At 36.5% G+C, this 21,855-nt stretch overlaps 4 protein-coding genes and 1 pseudogene across 4 annotated transcripts; 2 read left to right on the top strand and 3 right to left on the bottom strand.

Moving 5' to 3' along the window:
* Positions 1-3,265: 3,265 nt before the first annotated feature.
* On the top strand, positions 3,266-5,250 carry LOC108199758 (6-phosphogluconate dehydrogenase, decarboxylating 3, chloroplastic). The gene has a single exon (XM_017367720.2). It carries the CDS (start codon positions 3,521-3,523, stop codon positions 4,991-4,993), a length of 1,473 nt encoding a protein of 490 aa, XP_017223209.1. The 5' UTR covers positions 3,266-3,520; the 3' UTR covers positions 4,994-5,250.
* Positions 5,251-6,159: 909 nt separating this feature from the next.
* On the bottom strand, positions 6,160-7,059 carry LOC108198343 (uncharacterized). The gene has a single exon (XM_017366100.1). It carries the CDS (start codon positions 7,057-7,059, stop codon positions 6,160-6,162), a length of 900 nt encoding a protein of 299 aa, XP_017221589.1.
* A 683-nt stretch (positions 7,060-7,742) lies between these two features.
* On the bottom strand, positions 7,743-12,332 carry LOC108197327 (BTB/POZ domain-containing protein At2g46260-like; annotated as a pseudogene).
* Positions 12,333-14,982: 2,650 nt separating this feature from the next.
* LOC108197867 (uncharacterized) lies at positions 14,983-17,083 on the top strand. Its single transcript, XM_017365597.2, has 7 exons — positions 14,983-15,358; positions 15,450-15,616; positions 15,706-15,808; positions 15,968-16,084; positions 16,160-16,330; positions 16,543-16,666; positions 16,744-17,083. Exons 1-7 carry the CDS (start codon positions 15,083-15,085, stop codon positions 16,875-16,877), a joined length of 1,092 nt encoding a protein of 363 aa, XP_017221086.1. The 5' UTR covers positions 14,983-15,082; the 3' UTR covers positions 16,878-17,083.
* Positions 17,084-17,212: 129 nt separating this feature from the next.
* On the bottom strand, positions 17,213-21,060 carry LOC108199834 (uncharacterized protein At5g41620-like). Its single transcript, XM_017367826.2, has 3 exons — positions 20,450-21,060; positions 19,758-19,883; positions 17,213-18,935 (listed from the first exon to the last, which is right to left on the bottom strand). Exons 1-3 carry the CDS (start codon positions 20,819-20,821, stop codon positions 17,418-17,420), a joined length of 2,016 nt encoding a protein of 671 aa, XP_017223315.2. The 5' UTR covers positions 20,822-21,060; the 3' UTR covers positions 17,213-17,417.
* Between the last annotated feature and the right edge of the window lie 795 nt (positions 21,061-21,855).

Below are 21,855 nucleotides of genomic sequence, written 5' to 3'. Positions count from 1 at the left end.
CGTAGGGAATCTTTAAAAATAATATGACAATCAGTATAAAATATGTACAATCAATTATAAGGATAGTGGTGTAATTTTACATATATTGTCATTTATTGAAAATCAATCAAAATCAATCAAAATCAATCATAAACAACAGTTACAACTTAGCTGTATGTATTACTTTCAGATTGTATTTCATATTTTTCCATACACTACATTCCGTGTTCTTTCATTTGGTACTCAATGGAGGGCGTTCATGAAGAAACACGAATGTATACTCACGTCTCTTTATTTTAGGCTCTGCTGCTGCACACCAATTCTTATATATTTTGACAATCTACGTGTTTATCTTACATTATATCTGTTGAAAATAACGGATCACAATCTGCTACTCAGCATTCCATGGGAGACTAATGAGCTCAATGAAGATATTTATGTGGATTCGTACAAGTACACATCACCTGACGGAGAAGAATATTGGATACCGAAATGTGATAAGAAGTCCAAGCCATATGTTAATCAGATGTTTCCAGATGTTGAAGCTGTATTTGAATTTTATACTGAATATGGGCGACTATGCGGGCTTGTTGTACGTAAGAGCTCTGCAAAATACAAAGGTGGAGTCATGACACATAAATATGTAGAGTGTAGTAGCGCCGGAAGGTTTGAGGGGAAAACGATTAAACGTAGAAGGACTAATACTCGTAAGTGTGAATGTGAGGCTAAGATAATTCTCAAGAATTGTCCAACTGGTTACTATATAGGGACTTTTCTACATGACAACTATATTTTTATACATCAGGACTTTGAGGTTCTGCATTAGATTTTAACGGTTGATGGACCTTCAACTACAATAACTTCTCGTACTATAATTCTTACAAAATGAACTCCGCTAATCTTGGCAGCTCTATTATTCTTACACATTTCCTCTTCACGTTTATAATCTCAGTGTACTTTAATTTTACCTTTACTTGATTTCTTTTTTAAAGTGAATATACACAAAGGTTCTGCTATAGAACCCTTTTTTAAAGTGAATATACACAAAGGTTCTGCTACAGAACCCTTTTTTTTAAAGTGAATATACACAAAGGTTCTACTACAGAACCCTTTTTTAAAGTGAATATAGACAAAGGTTCTGCTACAGAACCCTTTTTTAAAGTGAATATACACAAAAGTTCTGCTACAGAACCCTTTTTTTAAGTGAATATACACAAAGGTTCTGCTACAGAACCCTTATTAATACTTAAAGATTTAAAGGTTCCTAGACCAAGGTTTCTAAGAGGAACATGACTCCTTGTACCACGATTAGGTAATGAGGAATAAAATAAAAATCTCCAAACATAATCATCCAACTAAATCTATGATTCACAAGATCGAAGATACAAAAATTAATAAAAGTAGCTAATAGAAACTTGTAAGTTTCGCATCGGAAATTTAACTTTGGTGATGATATTTCATTCAAATGATCTGTAATGTACCACTTTTTTCCCAATGAACACAAATAATCAATCCATCATAACTATGCTTAGTTATTTCGAACAACCAAATTGCAAACTTGGTGGATTTGACTTCTTATAGACAGAGGTTCAGCATATGAACTTCAATGTTTGTACCATTTTTTTCCAATTCCACACATATACTCATCCCACCATAAGTATGCTCAGTCATTTCAAACAACCAAATTGTAATCTTGTTGGATTTGACTTCCCATATACAGAGGTTCTGCATATGAACCTTTATGTAGCGGTTCAGTTAAGGTGGAATTTTATGTGCCGCTTTATGTGCCACTTCAGTTATGGTGGAATTTTATATTTGTAATAACAATTCAATTCGAACGCTCTATACTGTACAACATTCTTTTTCATATCAACATCAATACTCATTCCACGATAATTGTTTTTAATCACCTCCGACAACACACTTGAAAACATGGTGGATACGACTTTCTCTAGACAGAGGTTCAGCATGTGAACCTCAATATCCCCACTCGTAACTTTAGCTTTGTGATAAGACTTTCAATCGAACACCAACAAGTTTTGGTAAAAAATCTAGTCTTAATCTTATCCATTGTGTTGTTATCGCACAATCTTCGTTTGCACTGTTCTTCGTGCACTGCAAGTATAATCAATGGTTTCGTTAGTTCATCGACGAGTGTATGTATATATATGTATAAAATTGTTCTCACCTTCTACAGAGAAGCTTGATTTAAGGATGCTGAAGATTTGATGATTCGAGAATGATTCGATGCTGCTGATGTAGTAGCGCCGGTGAATTTTGGAAAGTTGTCAATCAAATCAAAATTGAGCGCTGATTTTTATCTTAAATATTTTGGGTCTATAGTGCCCTTGACTATGTAACAAATATATTATATATTTTTTAATTTTAAAAAATTGTGGTTCTATGGTTCTATGGTTAGTGGTTCTCTCTGGAACATGACCCTATGATCTTTTACCAAAAAAGAAAATATACATAATATCATGAGAAATCATGGTAAGAATATATGTCACAGTTTTCACAATTAATATTCGAAATAACATAATTAAGAGAAGTGACTAGAAATATTATTTATTAATGTCGGATAATTTAGTGTTTTGATTTTGAAAGAAAAAACACATCTGAAAATCATTGCAAAATATAATACCCAGTTATAATACAAAGTTGTCAGTGCTAAAGTCTTTTACTGACCCGTATTTCATACTATAATACTAATACATCACACTTGGTATTTCATATTATAATACATCTCACTGTATTTGATATTTTTCCAATTTACGCCCAAATCTTTAGACTAATATTTAATATTCAAGTGGAAGATGCTCTTATATTATTTAAAATCCATTAATATTAATTTGATTTTAAATATTTTATACAGTGAGAATATTATTAGTAAAATGTTGTTATATAAATACTACTAACAATATTTAGAGTAAGAAATTAATCATAAATAAAAGAAATTAGGTGAGGCGAAGAGTAAGAAATTACTCCCTCCGTCCCTATTTATCTGTCCATTTTAGAAGTAAAAATTTGTCCCTATTTATCTGTCCATATATACTTTCAAAACTAATTTAATGATAGTTTTTCAAATATATCTCCATAATTTCAATTTTCAAGCCTTGATTTATTTAAAACTTGGTTGAATTCATGTTTTCAAGACATAAAATAGGGGTATTCCACCATTTTCAAGATATTAATTAGAGGTATTTAATGAAAAAGTTTATACAATCAATTATTCCTTGGTATGTGTTTTTTTTTTCCAAAATGGACAAATAAAAAGGGACGGAGGGAGTAGTTGGCTAAGGTACCAACCTAGGAATCATCGTCGTTTGTTTACCGTTTAAACGTGAGCCAATAAGACACCCTCTCGTTGATTAACGGGGTCACTCATTCCAACCGAGTTCACCCTTTCGCATCCTCGACGAGTCCGCCACTTCTTCTCACCTAAAAACCCACCCCATCTATATAAAAACTCTACCAGACATTTCATCAAACACCTTCAGTGCATTCTTTTTCTCTCTACTCTCTTGATTAATTCGTAGCTATGGAAGCCTCTCCAGCTCTCTCTCGCATAGGGCTTGCGGGCCTTGCTGTAATGGGTCAGAACCTGGCGCTTAACATCGCTGAGAAAGGGTTCCCAATCTCTGTTTACAATCGGACTATTTCCAAGGTTGATGAGACGATAGATCGAGCTCAGAATGAAGGTCAACTGCCTTTGACTGGTCATTATAATCCCAAGGATTTTGTGTTGTCTTTGAAGAAACCCAGATCTGTGATTATCTTGGTGAAGGCTGGGGCTCCTGTGGACCAGACTATTGAGGCTTTGGCAGCTCATATGGAGCCTGGTGATACGATTATTGATGGGGGGAATGAGTGGTATGAGAATACGGAGAGGAGGATTGTGGAGGCGAAGAAGAATGGGTTGCTTTATTTGGGGATGGGGGTTTCTGGTGGGGAAGAGGGGGCAAGAAATGGGCCTTCTTTGATGCCGGGTGGGTCGCAGCAGGCGTATGGGAATGTGCAGGATATAATGGAGAAAGTAGCTGCTCAGGTGGAGGATGGGCCGTGTGTGACTTATATTGGGGAAGGGGGGTCAGGGAATTTTGTTAAGATGGTCCATAATGGGATTGAGTATGGGGATATGCAGTTGATTTCGGAGGCGTATGATGTGTTGAAGAATGTTGGGGGGTTGAGTAACGCGGAGTTGGCGGATATTTTTGATGAGTGGAATAGGGGGGAGTTGGAGAGTTTCTTGATTGAGATTACGGCGGATATTTTTAAGGTTAAGGATGAGGAGACCGGAGAGGGGGAGTTGGTGGATAAGGTTTTGGATAAGACTGGGATGAAGGGTACTGGGAAGTGGACGGTTCAGCAGGCTGCGGAGTTGTCTGTCGCTGTTCCGACAATTGCTGCTTCTTTGGATGGGAGGTTTTTGAGTGGGTTGAAAGACGAGAGGGAGGCTGCTTCAGAGGTTTATAGTGGAATTGGGGGAGTGACAAGTTCGGTGGATAAGAAGAGGTTGATTGATGATGTGAGGCAGGCGTTGTATGCTTCTAAGATTTGTAGTTACGCCCAAGGTATGAATTTGTTGAGGGCAAAAAGTGATGTGAAGGGTTGGAATTTGAATTTTGGCGAATTGGCTAGGATTTGGAAAGGTGGGTGTATTATTAGAGCTGTGTTCCTGGATAGGATTAAGATTGCGTATCAGAGGAATCCTAATTTAGCTAGCTTGTTGGTAGATCCTGACTTCGCTAGGGAGATGGTGCAGAGGGAGAAGGCATGGAGGAGAGTTGTGGGATTGGCTATTGCTGCTGGGGTTAGTACTCCAGGGATGTGTGCTAGTCTTTCATATTTTGATACTTACAGGCGTGCCAGACTTCCTGCTAACCTCGTTCAAGCTCAGAGGGATTTGTTTGGGGCACATACCTATGAAAGGGTTGATCGTCCTGGAGCATTTCATACAGAGTGGACAAAGCTTGCACGCAAGAGTGGCAGCAGGGTTGCTGCACTGAAATGAGGACCCGTTGTATCATCTGTTAGTTGCTTATTGCCAAAAGTTTTTGATGTTTTAATCTGAATTTGAATTGCATAAGATGTTGAGGATATCCTTCTTGTAGGAATGATGACTGTTGTTTAGCCTCACATTTTTGGTTTCTGTTTTAATAAGTTGTGCATGTTTTATGAGTATTACATGCGCTTAATTTATGCAGATGATAGTTCCGTTGTGGTCTATTACCTGATCTTTGAAAACCCTATGAACATAACTTGTCAGCATTGCCTTTGTATTCGTTTGTTTTCTGTAGCACTTTGAATAGGGTTAACATGTCTTGATGGGCTAAGAAAGTTTAATAAACAATGATGCAGAGAACACAATTTTTGAAAGTGCTGCTATAATTGTTATTCTACTTTTGAAATTAAAATCATTAAGGACTCCACAATGTTCTTTTTGGTACCTTTTTCTCTCTTGTCAACCTAAGGAATAATGGTCACATTTTTCAGTTGAAAAAACATTGCAATTTTTGTTTTTCATATAATATTTTGTTAAGATGGTTTGTGCAATTATATATGCTTACATGTCTAGTGCAACAGGCTTTGGTAGTCATGTAAAACTGTAAAATATTAATTATAAATTTGATATTAGGAGCACAGTTCACATCCTTAATATTTAGGTAGCTTTAGAAGCATGCACGGACCTAAGTTAACAATCATAAATTTGTTGCTTCTGTTTCAAACATTGCGTACGCATACCTTGTTGATTGGTGCGTGTCTACTGACTATCTATTAGGCTGTGGATTCAAAACCTTCAAAAAACATCCCCCTTCTTTTATAACTAAGGGCAAGACTATGTAATTGCTAAACTGCTTTCTGATCTGTATAGTTCCACCTTTCTACTACAGGACAGTTGAATGGAGATTATATCTATGTCTACTTCTATTTACCTAAACTATCTTCTTGTTATAACACTTGAAGCCAGATAATATTTTGTGCCTCTAAGACACACATAAAGCTCCAAAATTATTTTATTTCAGCTTATATGGTTGTTCTGGCAGATTTGCTATGTCTTGATTCTGATGTACCATGTTTTTTTCCAAGAAATAGGTAAAGTAAGTATGAAGATATGAACAATACCTAATAGAACTATACAGTACATAAATACAAAATGAAAACAAAAAAAGAATCTGGTTAAGGAAAATCTGAATTTTCGAGGATGGGATGTGTTCTAGTTACAATTGCACACGGCATCTTGCTATTGTGAATCCAAATTGTGTCAAGAATTACACCTTCAGATGCTGCTCTTTCCATTTCATGTGTTTTCTTCAACTTAAACATCTTCACAAATACGACTCCAAGAAAACTACCAGATATCAGTAAAATGAGTCCTATCCCTGTACCAATTACCCATTTTTTCCTTCTGTTTTCCTTCCTCTCCATTGGGGTAACTATCGAGAAATGACCTGCATTTCTGGTGTAACATAAATTGTTTAAGCTTCTCGCGGTGATTGAAACTTTCCCGTCTGCTCCAAATATTGCACAGCTTGTTTTGGGATTAGTACCACTCTCAAATGTTAAGTTCGGAAATTGAATTGATATATGTGTTCCAGTAGTGCTCAGATTAAGCTTTGTTGTGTTGTTTATGGTGAAATTTGATGCATCATAGACCATGAAACCAACGACAGAGGAAACGAGGGAATAACCTGTTATGTTGTAGTAATGCGAAGACTGGTTCCCTAAATCTTGATACACTAGCAGAAGTCTCCTTACATAAGGCACTGACAGAGTTCTAGGAGGGATCTGAAAATTGCTAAAGTTTGCACCCTTTCTCCACAAGGTCTTGCTCCGCAGTCGCAGAACAGCTACTTGTATGCCTGCAAGATCAGTAGGGAGAGGGGCAACGTATAATGCACCAGTAAGAGGCCGATGATGAACCAGTGCGCCAAAAGCATGTTTATGGAGAACTACATCCAGTGATTCACTCAACGTCGCATTGCTGCTGCTGGCTGCATCGACAGAAGCACAGAACACTAGAAAAACAAGCAGCTCGGTGGCATACCAGCAAGCACCCCTATCCGCGCTGTATCTCATATCTACGTTGCTGCAGATATCTGGTTCTTTTTGAATAAAGATGACAGTTTGAAGTTTAAACTAGGTTTTGTGTTGTTTGATCTTCTTTAGGACCATATGGACTTTGGAGTGGGGCTAGGGTTCTTGAATTTTCTTGTGGGAATCTTGAGACAAAGAAGAATAGCATTAGCAATTCCAAGTATTCCTGAAAATGGGGCCCTTTTTAAAGTAAAAAAGGTACATAATATCCTGTCTGCTCCATGGAATGCGGAAATCAACAATTTTCCTAAATTCTTCATCTGGTTTTAAGTGGTTAGTGGGGTTAACAAACACTAGAATCCCAACGGTGATATGACCAGTGTGTCCTCTTGCCCTTATCATTGTGTTTCTGCATAATAAGTAGTCAACCATCAGCTTCTTTTCATATTTATCGTCTCAACTAGCTTTTGAAATCAGGGGTCTCCAAGGATGTTAAGCATTTGGATGTCCATGCACGTCATCAAACCCTGTATCAAGTAAGGTCCTGGTCCCCAACACGTGATTCCCGGGACCTTTTTAAATGACATATTATTTTAGGACTGTTGGATGAATATCTAGGATTAAAACATTTTTTTTAAAGATGTTCAACGCTTTTTAACCACTGGACAGGTACTCATCAAGAGTTTTTTAACCGATGAACGGGTAAAATACTCATTTCCGTCGTCTAGCTAAAAAAAATGCTGAACAGGCAAATAATCTAATGTCTTTGACAAATTTGTGCTACTATTAGACTCACCAAACATATACCCACACAAACAACCTCAACATGTAAATGCATCATATAGCTATAATTTTACAAGATTCCCTTGAAAAATTCTTTACTTGATTGTAACCTTAGCCCTGAGGAATAAATTACCCTTGATGAAATAGGGACTATCTCCAGCAATGAATTCAGACCACGTTCTGCCGAAAATATTCCTACGTCCAACACAGTTTTCTCCTGTGAGCGTTTCGCTCCCTCTATGTTCTATCTTGTATTCTTCTTCTTCTTCTTCTTCTTCTTCTTCATAAGACCGAGCTGCAAATTCAAAGTCAACTGCAAGACTGGCAGATCCGATTTGTTTCATTCCCAAGAAGAGTCCAAAGCATTGTGATACATTTTGCTGGTCCATGTTGCAGTAAGCTGACAGGAAAAACCATTGCTCAGCAAGCTAAAATGGTTGCGAGCGAATATACCCACTTGGAAATAAATGCAGGCATTCCTCTCGCTTTAGATCCAGATAGGCAAAACAGTGACGACGAGGCAGTTTAAATTGAACTGATTTGACTGGCCATAATATGTATGCCCACTCTACAAAACGTCTATATGTGTTAACAGCGGTCTCGTCTGCAACTTGTCTGCCCGGAGCAAGTTGGCGCTGTCTGTATCGTGTCCCGGTCTGGAAAAATAAGGCCTCAAGAACAATTTCAGATGCAACTTCAGGACTGAAATTGGTGCCTGTTACAACTTCTTTTAATTTTGGGCTAGTCATGTATGGGAACCGAATCAGGTGGACGAGGTGTGTCTCCAGTACCTCCCTTCTCTCCTCTAATTGTGGGTAGTGAAGTTCAGACCACTTCAGCACAAGATCATAAAGAACATCTTCTGAAGGTACCTGAATATCATCACTGGATAATATAGCTTCTATTCCAGCCAAAGGCAAGTTTAACACCTGGTCTTCAAATCTGGTGAATATTGCACAAAGTATAAGTTTAATAGACACTAGGTTAGCATGCAACAACACACTGGAAGAACAATTTAGATTATAGATCAACAGCATGCAGTATTACCAAGTCATACCAATGGGGCCATAGCAATGAGTTATCTAGCCACACGGAGGTGAGCCAGCAAGCGTAATAGAATGTGGAGAATTTTTTTCTAGAATTAAGGGTTTAAGTTCACATATTTTGATATTTTTGTAGCATAAAACCTATAGCTAACATTATTTGAAAAAGTTTGTTTCTTTTCTAAAACAAGCTGAAGTCATTGATATAAATTTATTTATTTTTTTTGCCAAGAAAGTCATTGATATTTTTAGGAATAAGAATAATTGCAAAAATCAAATCTAGACCTCTTGTCTATTTCTCGAAACTGAACTGCAATAAACTGCTTCACTGAATCAGTAAGCTGCTGAAGTGCATCAACATGCAAAATACTATAAGGAAGATCCATATATCTATGAGCAAAGTCACAAGTCATAGGAAGCTTGCTTAATTGCTGGCTGCAGTATCGCATACATGAAGCAACTTCAAATTTGTCTGCGACCAACAGGATATCCAGTAAACCAGCATGTGTGGCCGTTGTCAAAGTGTTGGTGTACATAAATTTCAGAAGCTCCATCAGTGCAGGTACCTCTATTTCAACAAAGGAGAACAAGATAATGGATAAGCTCATGTTCATAAAATAATTATTCTCTCAGCCAGCAGCACAAAAGGAAAAACATTTAAGGTGAGACTAATCTAAAATCAAAGTGACACTAATTGGGCAAAGGACAAGTAAAACCTATGTTACCCGGACTCTCCATTTTTGTGCCTATACCCGTGTCCACCGGACATGACATGGGTGTTGGTATGGGATCTGAGTCGGATCCTTCGTATTACAACCGGACACTTCACCTTGTAACATCCCAGGTCAAAATGAGAACTTAGGTCTTGTTTCAACTTGTTTATAGAGATCAAGATCCACGAATGACTTGTTTCTATGTTGTTCTGTTGATTTTATGCTTCAATTTTCAGTGTATGTGATTTATGTGCAGTAGACACTATTTTTATGAATGCACAATAAATCAGTCTATATAAAGTTTTACTTGCGTGGAACTTAAGTGCCAAGTCCCCGTACCCGAGTCTAATTCCGGATCCATGTCCACGAATCCTAATTATCCTAAAACTACGAACCTGACTCTTGGATCTGTACCCGTGTCCGATACCCATACCCGTGTCCGGGTAACTTAGAGTAAAACTCTTTCAAAGATTGTTCAGATTAAGCAGTTTTGAGAAGGATGACCAACATTTAACTGTTGGATAGCATTCTTCACATGGGTATCCACCTTACGCAATTCTTAGTTGGGTAACCTGATGTCTTATATTCTTTTCTGAGATATGCATTTACAGATGGATACCAGTTTTGTACATGCGTATATATGGATTTTTTACTTATCTACAGTTAAAGCAGGTCTTAGCTGTGCACCAATCACAACCCGAGGAATGAGCGCCCAAAATGAAATTTTCATACTCAGCGCATGTAGTAAGCGTCATGCTCAGCCCAGGCATTATCAGAGTTGAAAGGGAAATCAGAGTTGGTTGCCATGCATTTATAATCACAAAAAGTTCCCCTGTTTACTATTACATACACGGGAAGCAGATTTAAACTTCCTTTCTTCTAAATACAAATATATTGAAAAGGAACTTAGAGTTAGTCATGATATAAAAGCTTTTACAGGACACTTTCAATCATCACTAGTTTATCTCTTTTCCATTTGAGTTGCATGTGCTTAAAAAGCGGTGTCACTGTAGGGATCATACTCCATAGTTTATCCTTTCTTATTTCCTATCTTTTTTCAGGCCCTTCAAAAATTATAACTTGAATAGCAGTGTACAAATTATAGCAATTTTCCAGTTCCATGAAATGATTTAACTTCTAAAACAAAAAACCTATGTATTATAACATTCAACCAGTCACTTTTATATATACCTGAGGCATGGATCTGCAGTGTTGCAACTCGTTGTTCAGACTCCATCATCCCATTTGAGAATAACTGCAAGTCAAATATTAAAATGCAAAACTTAATTAGAGTGTTCATGTTTGAAGCATCACATGACAAATTCACAACACTGACCTTGTAGAAAAATGGACTCTTTACTGCCAATACTGCAGAATTAATGTGAATAGTATTCACATAAAGGACAGTAGATATGTCCCGGATCCGAGCTGCATCATGCCTCCTAGTAGCTTTGGCTCCTATAAACGCATGAAATCAATGTGTCAAAAGATTTGTATCTGAAAAAACATAAAACTTTACCAACTAGACACTACTATTTAAGGCATGCCATTATCAATTACGCACTTTACTGTCAACATCAATGAGCAATTGACCAATAACGTATAAACTAGATACCCTTAATCATAAACAATTTTAGTGTCTAAAATTCCAAGTTCAAGAAGGGAAGTGTTGACCTGACAAAAAAAAAAGAAGGGAAGTGTTGACAGTAGAATTTTACAACTTGACTTAATGAGTGAAACATGTATAACACTTACTGAACTTCGACAGACAACCAGAAGATAAATCGTCAACCACAGCACCGTCTCCGACATCTGGAATACTAGAGTTAAAAGTGTGTTCCTCGCGATGCATTTTTTTGTCATCACCTGCTATAATTATTATCAGTAAACCAAACTTAAAATATAAAATTAAGATAAATGTAAGGAAATGTCCACAGACACTTCAGACAGGGCATAGCATAAACAGTGAACGTAGACTATAAACAAGGCTCAACTTTCAGGCCTCATGAAGCTATTTTTAGTACCAAGGTATTTTGATAATTTCATAGTCTTGAACTCACTCTATATGAAACTATGTCTACTAAACATGTATTCCCTCTCTCCCATTTAATTCTATACGTTTCTTTCAACTGCTCGACACGCATTTCAATGCTCTTATAAAATATAGTTCTATAACTTATTTTTGAGATTTTCTTTTTCTGTATAAAAATATACAGTAACATCCAAACTTTAATTCAGAAAAAGAAAATTTTAAAAATATATTGCACATGAATATTAAAATCTATGCCGCGTCCCCGTCCCCAATGTATACTACCAGGGGGAAGGAGGGAGCAGAAAGTAACACAGTGAAGAAGATATAAAGGACAATGAACAAAAAACAAATCACAGGGAACCCACATTTCTAATATGAAAAATTAAACAATCTTTGAACACAAAAGTTTATATCTTAAACTTGAAATTCACAGCAAAACATAAGAAAGGAAAAAGACTTATCAAAACAAACAAAAGTGAAAGTACCACTGGGTTGGATTTGAAGCGGGTCGGGTATGATTTCAATGGACAAGACCCGATCAGAGAACTTGGGATCATTATATGCGAATTCAAAGTTACAAGTGCAGATGTCAGACCCCATTAATGGTGAGTTAAGGACAGAGTCATTGACCAGTATTCCCTCTCTCTCCCGGTGATAGTTATACTGTATTCCTGCTCGACACGAATTTAACCTGAAATTACTCACTCGGTCACTTTTGTACTCCTGTTTGTTAGTCTAACTGTTTAAGTTCACCGGCACTCCTAAGTCCTAATAACATTTTTTTTTTTTTTTTTTTTGATAAAAAGGAATCAATTCAATAATTAAAAGCCATACGGCATCTACAAACACAATCGAAATTGGACAGACGCTGAAAAATATCGCTGTTGAATCCTTCCTTCTTGGAGAGGCAACTGAGCGATTTGAAGATGATTTGAATATACACACTTGTTTCCATCTGATTGGTTTTCACCTGAGTGTTCTGAACAATCGACCATAGATGTGATCCCATGATAACCTTCAAATCTGAATCAAACCCATGAAAATCATGCCGATCTATAACCTCGGTCATGAAAAACATCAAAACACACCAAACACAAAACAAACCAACTCTCACAAGAAGGAGAGACTAACAAAACCCAAATAAATTGGGAACTTATTGAATGAGAAATAAGATTTCAAAACAAGAAAACAGGAAAAAAAAAAGGGAATCGGGGCTTTCCACCAGTGAACACCGATGGAAGCCCCTTCAAAAATCTTTGACGGAGGCTAGGGAGGCTAGGGTTTTGAGAGAGAGGAGAGGAGGATTGCGGTAAATTAATAACATTTTTTTTAAATTGTTCTTTTAATAAAAGTTTAAAATCAAATTTTTATTTAGGAGAAATTTTTAAAATATATATATTATAAGAATAATTTTAAAAAAATCTTAAAATACGTGTCAAAAATTAATATAAGGAACTGGGGAGACATGGGAGTATATATTATAGAGTGAGAAACTAGCATACTGTAACACCCCAATCTCAAGTCGAGGAGTGGAGACTTTAGTTCAGTTTATAAGCATAAGTAATATTATCAATTGCACGAACAAATCATGATCTTTGGGGGCCTGTTAGATTCGGAATTCGTTGATCCGATTTTCAAAAACACTCGAGATTCGATCCGGTTTGTCACATACGCTTTTTCTTTTTCACACTTTAATATAAAAACTTTTGATTCAAATAAAATCTCAAAAAATTCGTTTATAAAGAGTCGCACCTCTCATTTTGTAGAGCCTCAAACAATACTCTTAACTTATTTTTAATATTGAGAAAAGATTATGTTTTCTCAACACTTTTGCAATTTAGTATTTTTCAAAAATATTTACGAAAATACCGTTCTCAATTAAAAACAACTGCACACAATTTTTTTTAATACAATTTACACCTAAAAATAACTTTTTCTTGGAAAATTGGATTTGCTTTTGATGGCATTACATGCTAATTTTGATTGCCTCTAGTTATATTTGGTTGCAACACAATAAATTTTAAAGAAAAATGAAAATATGATATTTTTGCAGAAAAAAAAAAGAGAGCATATTTTTCAAAAAAAACCCTACATTAATTTTAAGGGGTTTGTTTTCTGAAATCAACTCTATATTAAATAATTTTATATTTGATAGCACAAAAATTCAAGTTATTTTTTCCTACTACTTTTTACAAATTTTATTAATCACATTTTCTTATGTTAGCCCTTAAATATATCATAATGATACCGAACCAATTATTACTTTAATAATAAAATAGACAACAAACACATAAAGCCTCCTTAGAGCAAGTCCAATAGGTGTGCTAAATCAAGTCTTAAATCCAAAAATAGGGAATATGGGATAAAATTGCACTCCAACACTATGCTAGTTAGGGGTGAGCAAAAAAAAAACCGAAAAACCGAAACCGAGCCGAAAAACCGAAAAACCACACCGAAAAAAACCGAAATCGACAAAACCGAAAAAAACCGTAGCTTAACCGAACCGACGGTTAACCGAACCGACGGTTAACCGAACCGACGGTTACGGTTTTACCCCTATAACCGAACCGAAAAACCGAACCGCTAATATTATTTTAAAATATTTAATATATATATATATATTTATTTATTTATTTATTCTATACAGATTTATGTGCTACTGACTATATACATTTATATTTTATTTGATAGATGATCAGTGCATTAGTGATTACTGGTTATGAAGTTTTACAAGAAAAATTTTGTTCACTCTTGCCATCCTTTTAGTGCTCTAATATCAATATGTCCACTGCCTTTAATTAATTTCTGCATTATTAATATGATTTTAATAATTTTTATCGCAATGTTAATATGATTTTTATAATTTTTTATTAGCATGATATTAAAGAGAATAAATTATTAAATTGGAAAACCGAAAAAAACCGAAACCGACAAACGGTTAACCGAACCGAGAAAAACCGTTCCGAACGGTTCGGTTACGGTTACTACCTAAAAACCGAACCGAACCGACATACACGGTTTGGTAACGGTTTTTGGTAAAAACCGAACCGACCCGACCCGTGCACACCCCTAATGCTAGTGATGTGCTAAATCACTAGCACAAGCCTCCCCTTCCCTATTTTTAGAATATGCTAGCCACTTCTAAACTATTTGTTTCATTAAAATATTCATTTCTCTCTCTCCTCCACATCATTTCTCTCTCTCTTTTTTTCCTCTTCCCCTCTTTTTTAATATTATTATAATAATAGGGAATGGATATAGGGAGTACTATTGGAGCTCATGTGCTAAATCTTGTGCTAAATCACTAAGACATATTGTTTTATAATATTTTTAGGGAACCTCTTAGCATAGTGTTGGACTTGCTCTTATGAATCTAAGAAAAATACTTGGAGTGTTCACTCCCCCAAAAGTCATTGGTTGAGCTGGAGAAACGAAGATAAGGTGCTGCAGGCCATAAGTCTAGAAGTTATACAGGGAAGCACATTCAGGTTGATATGGATATCTTCACAGGAGGATTAATGATGTTTGAAGTTGGCCCTTGTGAGAATTCTTACCTAATGGGATTCTTGGTAGGCCAAAAATTCTCAAAACAGATAAAAAACAGAGTTGCCACTGACCTTATTTTGCAGCAGCAGCTCCTTCCTTTTGCCAGAACACCTGGGTCTCAGCCACTCATCACAGCTTTATCTGAAAATAATAGTAAAAAATTTCCAAACTACTGGGATGAACTCTTAGGCACTGCTGATGGAAGCGGCGTGCCTCTCCTTGATGTAACGTTTTCCATACTCGTTCGTGCTAGTAGCTAACTATTGCATTTACAATTTTTCTGCTCAATGTAACAGTGTGAACTTACTTTTATAGATTACATTACTCAACTTCAGAAAGGAGATATTGCCATATGTTACTGAGACTGTAACAAGACTGGATGATAATGCTTTCGACGACTGTTCAGATGTACTTGTGGTCAGTGACTCAATGGCCATTGCAGCTCATAATGAGGATGCAAATGTTGCCCTACTAGGCCACACGTAAGCCTTTAGCACCTCAACAAGTGTGCATTTCTATGAAAATTAATCGGTCATGATCAAAATTGTAATGTAGTGTGTCAAACTTGCAGATATCTGATTAGGGGATCCTTGCACAATGGTGTGTCCTTCACAGCCTACACATATGCAGGAGAGCTTCCAAGTTGTGCATTCGGGTTTAATAATCGTGGGATGGTATATTTTGTCCTCTACAAACAAAAAATTAGCATGAAATTGTTAGTGTTAAGTCTGTTATCTTGTAAATTACTTGAATTTTAATTAGAATAAACTATGTATCTTTCATATGACTTCACATTATGGAGTTCTGAATACTTTGGAAGAACCCTTGTTTAGGCATTTACACTGAATTCAGTACCACCATCTAAAGATGAAATTGTAGCTGGTGGCATTGGAAGAAATTTCGTATCTAGAGACCTACTTGAAGCAACAAGCATCGACGATGCATTACATGTAAGCTCTTCTTTTTCTAAAATGAGTTTTATTTAAGAGAGAATGATTTTACCATAATTACTTGCATGTTAACAGAGAATTGAATCTTCAGAAGTTTCTGTTGGGCATAGCTATAATCTGATTGACATGAAGTCGCGTAGGATTGTGAATGTTGAAACTGCGTCAGGGAAAAGATTGTCAGTATGTGAAATTGGAGCAACTCCATTCTTCCATGCCAACATGTATCTTCATCTCCAAGTTGAGCAGGTAATTCACCAAAATCTTGCATTAGTTTACATCCTGGACCAAAGAAACCAATAATTATGAAGAGACTAGATTCAGTAATAGTGCAGAAGCAGGTACTCAAAATGCAGAGTTAGAAAATTATATAGAAGATAACTTTTGTACAGAAACAGGCTTCAGTTTGATACCAATCTTGAAAAGCATAGTGACAGTTTAAATTTTCTGTTGTGCTGAAGACACATGATGAGAACTCAATAAGCCGACAAACAAAAGCAGCTTCATTGCCAAAAGAAACAAAACAAGATTTTCTTTCACTCCTCGGAGACATGGATGATCCAAAATACCCTATATATATGACAGGTATATTTTAGATATCTGAGACTGGACTTGATTTTGTTCTGTGGCTAGCTCTCACCATGTTTGCATCCGACTTTCAGGTCCTACGCTTCATACTTTGTGCACGGCCATATTTGATTTGGATAAACAGACCATGTCAATTATTGTAGGGAATCCAAATAAAGGGGAGACATCTCATGTCTTCTCAATGTGTTACGAGCCAGCTAAACAATGAAAGAACTTGTCAACAAGGTTAGTATTGATGACTGTTGTACTAGATACAACAGGTGGTGGGACAGTAGAAATGGAGTTTTGTTTAGGTCTTCTACAGGCAAGTTAATTAGTTAAGAGTTGGTCTGTATTCACAGAGAATTCTATTTGTTAGCATCACTATTTGAATGCTTCATTTTATACTAGAACTCAAATTAGAGACTTTCTTTCTGATTGAGCTTCTGTTTGGTTCAAGTTTTACTGTAACAAGAATATGATCAGCATTAAAGTTCTTTAGACGTTCCACTAAGACACCTCAAGAATCCATATCAACTGCATAAACAAGAACTGTGCAGGATATATATTAAACTTATCACATTTATAAAGATTATAACTTCAAAGTTTATTGTAATATGAAGATGATACTTCTATACTACTGAAATATTAAAATTCAAGTTACTTCAAGTAACATTTACAGAAAGTACAGATCCAAAATCTTGATATAAGGATTTAAAGACTCAGGTAAGCCTGATAGCAACTTGCGAAACTTGAATCTCAGCCTTTACTAAAGCCTGAATAGGAAATTTGAGCCTTTTAAACGTGAGCGTGATCGCTGACCTTTTGCCCTTGCTTCAAGCAGTTTTTCTTTAAGAGTATTCTCCTTAGAATCAGACGGAAGCTTTGATGATGACTCTGATACTTCAAGTTCTCGCGGAGGAAGATTTGATGTCCATTGTCTTATTGGACTAGCACGAGTCCTCCAACCATTGCTGTTACCAGGAGGTAACCTGTCATCAGGTTGCACATTCCCATTTTCAGATAACAAATAGTGGCTTCTGACCACATTATCAACGTAGTTGGAGCTAGATTCATGATGCCCTTCAGCGTGATTGTTTTGTTCATTCACTCTTTCTGTGGCTGCATGTATTTCATACTTTTTTGATGTGTTCACTTCAACTGGAAATTCATCTTCAATTTCACCAGATTCTTTATCATTAGCTTGACTTCTTATTCCATTCCGTGATATGGCCCGAGCCATCTGTTCTTCAAACTTCACCTGCAAATTAGATGGATGACGGCCTTTATTTCTATCCTGAGACTCCAGTTTGTTCTTAGAGTGAAGAGCGTCTAAGTTTGGATCAATATAATCAACTTTCAGATCTTCTGTTTTCAAGTTAACAGTGCTTGGTTTGTCTAGCTCAAAACAGTGTGATTCACTTCCCGCGGAATCATCATCCTCACCATCATCCTGAGGAGCACTAACTGCTACATTCAAGGGCATGGATTCAAGAGAACTCCGCCGCAAATTGCGGTCATTTGGAGCCACAGTCTGATTTATCTTGTGATTACTGTTATGTTTACTTTGAAGATAAGCTTCAATTTCAGCTGTAAATTTGTCCGCAATGGACTTCTTTTCTCCTATACCAGATTGAGATTCTTGTTTCATCTGAATTCTTTCATCAAGCCACGATTCAGAAATATGGAGAATTGACCTATCACGATCAGCCCTTTCAACCCAATTCTTCTCAGACTTCTGTTTCAGAACATGCACTTCTTGTTCATAATCTCTTATGCCCAAAGCAAATTCATCACAAAGATCTTCTAACAGCATCCGTGATTTTCTTTCTCTATCCAAATCTTTTAAGGCGTTAGATAGAGATGACTTGACTTCATAGAGATCCTTCGCTAACTTTCTATGAAGACTCTCTGATCGTCTTCTTAACTTCCTTTCATCTTCTAATTCATCCCTGACAGACTGAATTGCAGCATTGACCCGATCATGTTCCTTGCTCTTCCTATCCAGTTTATCTTCCGCAATTTGCTTCATCAATACATCCATCTCATGCCGATCTGCTTGTTGAACTCGAACCAATTCTTTAATCTTGCCACGAGCATGGTCTAGCTCTTTTTTCAATGCTTTTACTAGTGCTATATTAGTTGCATGCTGCTCTTCCAGGCTCCATATTCTATTCAGCACTTTTAGTAGCTCCGTTGATGTTTTGAGGCTATAGCTTGTCTCACCCATACCTCCATTAAGGTCTACAGAACTGGTAGGTGTAACAGCAGGATTGTATGGTGTCACCTTTATAGTAAAAGCATGAGAAGCAAAGTGAGTAGTGTATTAGCAGAATTTCTTGCCAAAGGTCGGTAATGAAAGCGAAATGTCCAAAGAGATTGCAGGACACTGGGGTGCCGTTTATTTGAAAAATCATATGCTCTTATGGAGGTAAAGGTGCACTATATTTTGATATCAAGTCAATGACAGGTTTTCTGATATGAAGTTTATATTATGGTTAAGAGGGTATACATCTTCCACAAGGCAGTATGCGTACTACTTCCTCTTTTTCAAAGATATCACAGGGTATTATGCTGTGTTTTGCAATGGATTCTAGAATGTAAATGCAACCATGAAGTTCACCGAAATACAAAGCTTAAATATATGGGTAAAGATCATAAATGCAGTTACTTGGACATGCTTTGAGAGATGGGGTAGATGGAAAAAAAAAATACTGAGATGTATGGTAAAAAAAACAGTAATTTACAGACATGGACCATCTATGTGGCAATAGAATGCAGTTTTAGTATGCAAACTGGACAAGCACCTGAATTGAATTGAATCCTTTACAATACAGTTTTTCGTTTATTTTATAAAAAAAATTGGTAATGATATCACCAAAGGAGACAACTGAATGAAGTCTCAGGTTGCCGGGGAAAAATAAAAACTTAGTAGGCCTTAACAGAATCAAGTCACGTGCATTGCAATTCAAAGCCAAATCAAGTCTTAGGTTTCCAGGAGAAAAATAAAAACTAAATTGGTCTTACCAGAATCAAGTCCCGTGCATTGAAATTCAAAGACGGATCGTTATTTTTAGGGAATAGCACAGAAAGGCTGAAAGATTCTTACCTCCATGGAACTCTCATAACTTGCTGGTAAAACGGGTTGTATAGCACGACTGTTCCTCTGTACTGACCGATGATGTTGCATTAGTGATGCAGCAACATGCCGCCTCAAACTAGTTGCACTTTCTGGCTGTATTGAATTGCAGAGTAAACTGTATATAAGCATAAACTCTAAATTTGACCAGCATGTATGTACCAGTAGAATCGGTATTCGAACAAACGGAAATTAGCAATATAAACATAGCCTTTTAACTAATATGTTCAGAGCTTATCTCAATAACGTTATCTGAATATATACAATCAACCAACTTTCCCTCTGTTTTATTATTACAACCATCAACCACAAACCCTCTCTCACTTTTAAAGCTGATCTAATATTGGCAATAAAAAACCGAGAATTTGTTCAGCACAACTATTTATGAGACAGAATAACACGAAGCCTTTAGGATCAACACTTGAAGTAGTAACACCACTCACCAGTAACTCTAATAACAGAACTACAATTATCAAACCAACAATCACAATACTACAATTATCAACATGACTTCACATACACATGCCAGTCTAAACAACAAAAGATCCATCAAGAAACCATAACCAAACACAACCTAACAATTAGTACAAACCAGAAAATGAAATCAAAAATTTTCCAATTCCAAAAAAGCAATCTTTTTCACAATCACCAGTCATCCATACCTGATCAGGTGAGCTAGGAGAAGGATCATGCTGCTGCTGATGCCGGTGTCGCCGCAGTCTCGAATTCCCACCTCCAACACCCTGATGCATTTTAGAAAGAGGGAAATTGTAGTGCTCAAGTTCCCACAGAGTAGCTGCAAGTTTTCTAGCAGAAACAGGAGGAAAATTCCTAGCTAAACTATAATTATACCCAGCATCACCACCAGCAACATCAGCTGTATTAGCTGAAAACTGTAGTAGTCTCCAAGAGGGTAATACTGGAGTAGTATGCCCCCCTCTTTTCCCTACCACTAGTGCTTCTTTTCTCAACTTTTCCCCTAAATTTTCTTGCTTTTCTGCTGGCTCTCCCCCACCATGCTCTACCCTTTTCATCTCTCTCTCCACAAATACCAACTTTTCCAATCTCTCTCTCTCTCTCTCTCTCTCTCTCCCCCTCTCCCTCTCTCTCTCTCTCAATTGTTTATCACAAAGAAAGAAAAAGGTGGCTTCTTTAAAATTAGAATTAGAAGAAGCCCATCTGTTGAATCTTTATTCTGAGCTAGAATAATTATTTTCTTGGTGTGAAAACGCAAATAAGGACACAAGGGTGGGTTCTTGATATGTGACTAGTTAAAAATGAGACTACCTGGGGCAAAAGGTATTAAAGAGAGAAGAAGGGGGAGTGATTGAAATGATTCATTGAGGGGGACCTCATTGCTTTGATGATCATCAGGAGCACTCTGACCCATGTAGATCCACAACTAGTTGTTACACATAATTACTGCTACTACATATGGTTACTATAATATATGTACTAGGAAGATATGTTTGTCAGCTAATTCTCATGTGTTATGTAAAAAAATTTAGTTCCCTTTGTGTTAATTGCATATATTACCTTTTTCTTTCTTTTTTTTGACAATTCAGACTTTAGTGATTAGTATCTGTTTTAATATCATCAATATCATCAGTGAATCAGAATTGAATCTGAGTGTCCAGAATAACAGACGAGTGAGGATAAACTCACTATCTTTTCTTAACCGCAAACATAACGATCATTATTAATCAAATGGACACAAGTGATACCAACATGTAATTGAAGTTATATACTCATTAATCAAGCTGCAACATGATTTAACGGTGAATTCAAAAATGAAGTTGAGCCTGAGTTTCAAATTTTAGTAACCAATGACATAAATGTAGTGAAATTGACTTGTGTAATTAATTTTGGACAAGTAACGTGTAGATAGTTCGATTTCTTGGACCAGCTTCGAAGATTTGAGGTGTAGTCCTGCCGAATAGATTTGTACGACGCCAAGGAATCCAAAGACTCCCTCACTTATCAATCAGTTATCACCTCATCGATCGGACAATATAACTCCGGTCATTGATTATTATTATTTTGGTTACAAATTTTAGGCTATAAGAAA

This window comes from Daucus carota, chromosome 8 (genome assembly GCF_001625215.2).
Source record: "Daucus carota subsp. sativus chromosome 8, DH1 v3.0, whole genome shotgun sequence".
In the NCBI taxonomy this organism is placed as follows: domain Eukaryota; kingdom Viridiplantae; phylum Streptophyta; class Magnoliopsida; order Apiales; family Apiaceae; genus Daucus; species Daucus carota.
This window is presented reverse-complemented; position numbering and strand designations above follow the sequence as displayed.

Bases quoted from the DNA above. Each gene is read 5' to 3' on its own strand.
- LOC108199834 (XM_017367826.2), bottom strand. From the start codon at position 20,821: ATGAAAAGGGTAGAGCATGGTGGGGGAGAGCCAGCAGAAAAGCAAGAA. The intron at 19,884-20,449 runs GTATGGATGACT...AATTCAATACAG, and splicing joins CTCCTAGCTCACCTGATCAG to CCAGAAAGTGCAACTAGTTT. The intron at 18,936-19,757 runs GTAAGAATCTTT...TTTACTATAAAG, and splicing joins GTTATGAGAGTTCCATGGAG to GTGACACCATACAATCCTGC.
- LOC108198343 (XM_017366100.1), bottom strand. From the start codon at position 7,059: ATGAGATACAGCGCGGATAGGGGTGCTTGCTGGTATGCCACCGAGCTG.
- LOC108199758 (XM_017367720.2), top strand. From the start codon at position 3,521: ATGGAAGCCTCTCCAGCTCTCTCTCGCATAGGGCTTGCGGGCCTTGCT.
- LOC108197867 (XM_017365597.2), top strand. From the start codon at position 15,083: ATGGATATCTTCACAGGAGGATTAATGATGTTTGAAGTTGGCCCTTGT. The intron at 16,331-16,542 runs GTAATTCACCAA...GTTGTGCTGAAG, and splicing joins TTCATCTCCAAGTTGAGCAG to ACACATGATGAGAACTCAAT. The intron at 16,667-16,743 runs GTATATTTTAGA...TCCGACTTTCAG, and splicing joins ATACCCTATATATATGACAG to GTCCTACGCTTCATACTTTG.